This window comes from Fragaria vesca, linkage group LG6, assembly GCF_000184155.1.
Source record: "Fragaria vesca subsp. vesca linkage group LG6, FraVesHawaii_1.0, whole genome shotgun sequence".
In the NCBI taxonomy this organism is placed as follows: domain Eukaryota; kingdom Viridiplantae; phylum Streptophyta; class Magnoliopsida; order Rosales; family Rosaceae; genus Fragaria; species Fragaria vesca.
The window spans coordinates 23857986-23864138 of record NC_020496.1 but is presented as its reverse complement, the minus strand read 5'-3'; the positions used below and the strand labels follow the sequence as shown (position 1 = coordinate 23864138).

Sequence of the window (6153 nt, the reverse complement as noted above, 5' to 3'; positions counted from 1 at the left end):
ACATCAATCCTTGCAGACTATATTTGCAGCATGTGATCTCATCACTTTAACACTATAAGCATTTGGGATCAAGATGAGACTTAGTGGGGACAAACCACGACAATTCACGTCGTTCCACTTGAACACTTGTGTTCTTATCTCCCCCTAACGGCGGGAATATTGTCTCATCAAAGTGACAATCCGTAATTTAGCGGTGAATGAGATCACCTGACAAGGTTCCTACATATGCGGATTATAGGTGGAGGTTCATATCCAACCTAAACTTATTCATCTCAAATGACCCATCATTGTACGCAGTGGCAATGCGATTTGGCACCTAAAAATAACATCTAGCCGAGCTCAAGGATTGGAGATCCGTTTCAATCCTGCCGAGCTCAAGGATTGCAATTTCGTGTCAATCCTGGTACACAGTCATGAGCTGTAGTACAACAAAATTCAATGATGGTGGGTCGTAGATGAATAGTAAAGCTACATGCAAATATTGCATAGCCCCAAGACGCAATAGAAAGAGTGGTGCGCATCAATAATGTTCGAGCGACAAGCTAAAGTTGCTTGGTCGTAGCCTCGGTGAGACCGTATTGCGTGTGAACATGGGGTACAGGACACTTCAACTTACATCCCGATGAACTTCTTTAAAGAATGGGTAGTGAGCCCGTAGAAGTATAAGCAGTATAAGCAGTAGATAATAGTGTAACACGTGACCAGTGTGCTAACACTTTAACCAACACTATAAAGCATAAAAGGTGTCCGCAAGTTGGTTGTATCTATCTACATAATTTTGATGTAAGAATAGAATGTTCACTTTTGTGTTATTTAGCATAGGAGGGTCTCACTCCTTATTTAGCTAAAGAATAGGCTTTCAAAATGAGCAATGAGCATTGCAGGGGGCCAATGCGACATCGAGGAAAGGCCAGTGCACCTCAATTGCTTGAGGAATTGACCAGACGACCTCCAGGAAGTTGGAGTCGTGTTCGGGTGACGTCAATGTCCCCTGGGTCACCACCATGCTTCATGGTGATACTAGATCTCGAATGTCTTCGTTTTGAGCGGAAGAATGGATGTCCATGAGAATTTCTCAAAATTTGGACCATTATATCTCTTACAGGTTGACCAATTTGGTCAAACCAAAGCCTATATGAGTCGGTGTCCCAAATATCATGTTTGGCGACAACATGGGATTCGATATTCGAATCGTAGTGACATACAGTTCACTAGATTGACTCATGAATTTCTCCAAGATGCGCTTCAGTTCGCATTCATGAGGAGGTATATACAAAAGAATTCTTGTTCATTCTCATAATGTGTTTTCAAATAAAAACCATTAGCATGAATGTCTTTAAAGCTCAACATGGTTCCTTAGAATGTTGTGGATAGTTCCACTATCTGCGAAGCACTCAATGTCTCTATGAGACATAACTACAAGGAGTAGATAGGCGAGTAAATAGTTCTACTTGAACCATTTAGAAGGATTGAAAGAAGCTACGAAAAGCTGCAATCCCGAGAGTGCATAAAAATTTCCGCGCAGAATGACCTTTGCGCACTAAAACAGCCATAACTTCTTCGTTAAAATAGATATGGACGAACCGTGACAAGTTCTGAAAACTAGACTCATAGAGATTTCCAATGATATAAAGCTTACTGTCTGGTTCGTCAGGAGCTGTTCACAAAGCTCAAACGAAGTTAACTGTCCAGAAGGGACAGATTGCTGTTTTTCGCAGATTTGGCATGTGCGAAGCTGTGAAGCTTGCAGGTGGCGTGTAGGCTTTTGCCTTAGCCAAAAGTGACGTGTGTATAATCAAAACCAAGTCCTTTCGATCGTTCTATGGTCGTAACCTCCATGAATAGTTAGCAAAAGCTCCTTGACATAAACATAAACTAACTCAGAGGACCTAGAGAATCCGATTATGATGATAATTTCCAGCTTTGATAAGTCTTCAACGTCTTTTGCAAGACGGCAATTGGTTTAATAGCGTAGGGGGATCCAAAATCAAAAGCTTTCAGTAACTCCAAGTCAGTATGACCAGGCATGTCCGTGGAGGGTCGGTAGTGCGAGACACACTTAAAACCACTATCTCCTTAATTTCGGACAATTCTAAGACATCACACTGAGCTTGGATGAGCCTAGTTAAACAATTGATGATGAAAAATCCGCTATAGGGTAGAAGACTTAACCGGAAAGACGTGGGCGATCCTCCTTGAGGATGCAGTGCCATGAGTCACCTTCAAAGGAAGGGACCAAAATCGGCACAATATGCCATGTTTCTAAGGACGATGTAAGTGTACATCTTGATTGTAAATCAATATGAACCATAAGAGGAGAATAGTTTCACTTCGAAAAATTCTCAAGGCATTCATTATTGCTAATGTGAGTACATCGAGGTCTCAAATAGACAAAGGACGTCGATACAACGCCTTAGTACATATAACTTGGAACAAAAATCAATGTCTAGCCGATGACATCAAAGTCATGGGTAGCTAGAGCAGGATTCGAATCTTTGAAATTCGCGATCATGAGGATGACGTTCTTGTCCTCATATTGATTTTCCATACCTTTTTGTATGCATTCACAATTTAAAGGAGCTGACGTGAGTAGTTTTGACAAAATGGTGTCTAGACCGGGAGTGTCGCTATTAGAGCAGGCAACACCTCCCCCTCTTTTGTAGACATCGGCACGACGTTTGCTGCCGTTGCCATGACCCATATTGTTGTCCCCACATTAGGGGATAATCCCAAATAAGTTTATCACATTAGCGTATATACAATTCCTGTTTGTATGATCAAAATCAAGTCTCGTTGGTAATTCCACACCAACTTGGAGGACCTAGAGAACTTGATGATGATCGAATCCGCTAAAGATTATGGATCATGATACCACAAAAGATCATCGACAATATGTAGTCAATTAAGGTGGTAAGCAATCCACTTGTCTAATAACTCAACAAGGAGAGTTATATGAACGTTTCGAGAAACGCTCCATGAGTGCATTCCACAGTACTTTGTGGTCATTACTTTTTGCACAGATTGCCATTGAAGGCTTTTGTCGATGTGGCATCTCGGCATCTAGGCTTGTTAGCCTGGGGGTCAAAACATGTGGTTTAATCCTTTCCAATGAAAGGTTTCACAGATACCAAGCGAAGATCCGCTTTAGGCATCTAGTACGTCAAAACTCAAAGGAGCAGAATGTTACATTGCTCTTGTATACAAAACCAAGCTGTTATGAGACTCGATATAGGTCACAAACGATGCTTTTAATGGTTTGTCCTTTGGATTGATCATACACAATCCAGAAAAGCCCTGAATTGATCAAACACAATTCGGAAAAAGGCCTCGGATTGATCAAACACAATCCGGTGAAAAGTCGGGGGTTGATCAAACACAACCCGGACAAAAAAACAAGAGTGATCAAACACACTCTTGACCCGCGAATAAAATTCCGGGATTTAGGTACTTGCACGCATAAAATCCCAAGCATAGAATGAAGATGGAGAAGAGAGTAAAGGATTTTATCCTCCCCGAGTTATTGAACTTGGAAAAGTTTAAGGTTTCAAAAAACATACCTTTCTAGAGGCTGCCGAGAGGAGAAATAACGTTTCGCCTACTTATACTTCGAATTTGGGGTTGAAAATTTGATAGGAGGAGCAACTCTGGATGGGGAAGCTGCTGTCAAAATTTTCGGTTGATCGGAGCAAGGGAAGGTGGTGAACCGGTGGTCGGTAGCGGCGGCGGTCTGGAATCTACTAGCGGCCGGTTCGGAGACTTTCCGGCCGGTTCTCAGGGTGAGACCGGCGGCGTTGGATCTGGGGCGGAGAGAGCTTTCTGGGGATATAAAATTTCGGCGTAGAGCAGTCGGAATTTTGGTCAGAAATAGGGAAAAACAAGGCTGCCCGATTTTAAGGTTTTGGTTTTTAGGGTTTAGAAAAAAATGGTGGGCTATTGGCTCTAGGGTTAGAACAAAGTCCATGATAACGTGATAAAGGATAAAGTGTAGAGATAAAGAGATAGCAAGAGAGTTATCATCTTATTCATTGATAGGAGCCCTTTATATAGGGAATTACACAATACCAATATGGTAAGGATATGAATACATAGATCTAGTCTAACTACATATCCTATTGGTATAAGGCCATGGCACACATAGAGAGGCACACATAGAGAATATCCTAGAATAGAAGTGTATTTTATATTTCGTCAAATTATCAATCCAAAGTCCTACTCTTTTGTCCATCTCCATGACAATGAGAGAGATGAAGAGGCAGAAACTAACCAGAGATGAAGAAGTAGATTACGAAAGAGATGATGAGAAACCCTGCATCATTCTGCAATTGCCAGACCACATAATTTTAGAGATCTTTTGTAGAATCCCAATAAACACTGTTATCCAGTGCAAATACGTGTGCAAGTCTTGGCGTCGTTCCTTCTCAGAGCCCGAGTTCACAAAATCCCTATTTGCACGAACTCAGGCGTGCTTGTTTCTCGAAGATCGTACTACCAAAAGCCGGAGCGGAAACACCAAACGACGTCGTCGTGGTATGCCCCCGAATAAGCACGTCTTGGCCAACTTGGAAAGTGTTTTGAGCCCAAACAACATGGTCTTGAAGCTTTCAGATCCTAATGCATTATACAACAGGCTTCATTCAAATTTCAGAGGTATCATGGGTTCCTGCAATGGCTTCCTCTGCTTATTCCGCCATAATGATAAAACTGATGCTTTCATCTTTAACATAGCAAACCCCATTACTCGTGAGTGTATACCTCTTCCGGTCAATGAAGAAATAAGTCGTCCACTACCTCACTTTGGGTTTGGGTTTAGTCCCATGAGTGACGTCTATTAGGTGGTTGTGTTTGCAAGCAACAGAATTCGAAAAAGGAAACACCCAAAACGGTGTCGTAAGTTGAAGGTGATGGTTTTGACTGTTGGCTCTGGAATTTGGAGAAGAATTGGCGAAATCTGTGATACCGTGTGCACATCAAATGGGGTCTTTCATGAAGGACTTCTCCATTGGGTTTGCAGTTGTAAAGGTTATCGCCCTCATTTCATACGTGCATTTGATGTCGAAAGTGAGCGTTTCAAGGATTTACCAATGCCCCCCATTGTTTCTGTTGGCGTGAGTCATACCCTATAGTATTAGGATTGTGAATATTGTGTTATTATTAGGAATATTCTGTCATAGTTAGTTTCCTAATATGTTTTGATATCTCTTGTATATATATTCCATTCTTGGAGAATGTTAATACATTGCAATATTCATATTCTCTTGGTACCGTTTGACTTGGTATCAGAGCAGCGATCCATTCGGGCTCCGCTGCTCTCTTTCCGCTGCAAATTTGGTTCTTTTGATTGGTTCTTTTTGGTAGTTGGAGTTCTTTTGTTTTTTGGGGTTCTTCTGTTGTTCTTTGGGGTTCTTTTGGGTCCGATTCGGAGTTGTCTGTTTAATTGGTCTAAATCTTTGTTGTTCGGTTTAGATATAGTTTGATTATCAAAGTTTGGTCGGTGAACAAGTTGATTGTTTGATTGGTGTAAAACTTGCTTGATTGGTTAAATTGCTAGTTGATTCTCAAAGTCAAGGACGTGGACAAAGTTTGTGGTTGATTGTTGAGTTGAATATTTGAAGAAGGAAAAAAAGGGAGGAGGAGAAATAAAAAAATGGTGGATTTCAAAGCTATCAAAGGGAAGAGTGAAGCGTCTCAAATCTTGAGCTTCTACAGCATTGAAGGTAGAGATCTCTCAAAGGGTAATGTTTCCTTGACTAAGACTAAGGAAACTAGAGGTAAATTTGGTGTTGCTTTACATGTTGCTAACTTTACTGGTGGTGACACTTGGATAATTGATTCTGGGGCGTCAGATCATATGACCTATGATAAATCTTTCTTTGTGTCCATGTCATCTTCGTCTATCTCTCATGTCTCAAATGCAAATGGTGCATCTTTTCTAGTTTTAGGTATTGGGTCTGTTCAGGTTACACCATCCATTATATTGCATGATGTACTTTATGTACCCTCATTATCTCATCATCTTCTGTCTGTCTCCCAATTGAGTTCACAAAATAAATGTTCTATAACCTTTTACCCAATGTATGTTGTGTTTCAGAATTTGTGTTCCAGGGTGATCATTGGCAAGGGAGACCTGAGGGGGAGACTGTTTCACCTGGATTG

At 41.2% G+C, this 6153-nt stretch overlaps 1 protein-coding gene across 1 annotated transcript; it reads left to right on the top strand.

Annotated features, from left to right (window-relative positions):
- The first annotated feature begins 4235 nt into the window (after nt 1–4235).
- LOC101300555 lies at nt 4236–4832 on the top strand. Its single transcript, XM_004305676.1, has one exon. The coding sequence runs from the start codon at nt 4236–4238 to the stop codon at nt 4830–4832; it is 597 nt and encodes a 198-aa protein (XP_004305724.1).
- Nucleotides 4833–6153: the final 1321 nt, after the last annotated feature.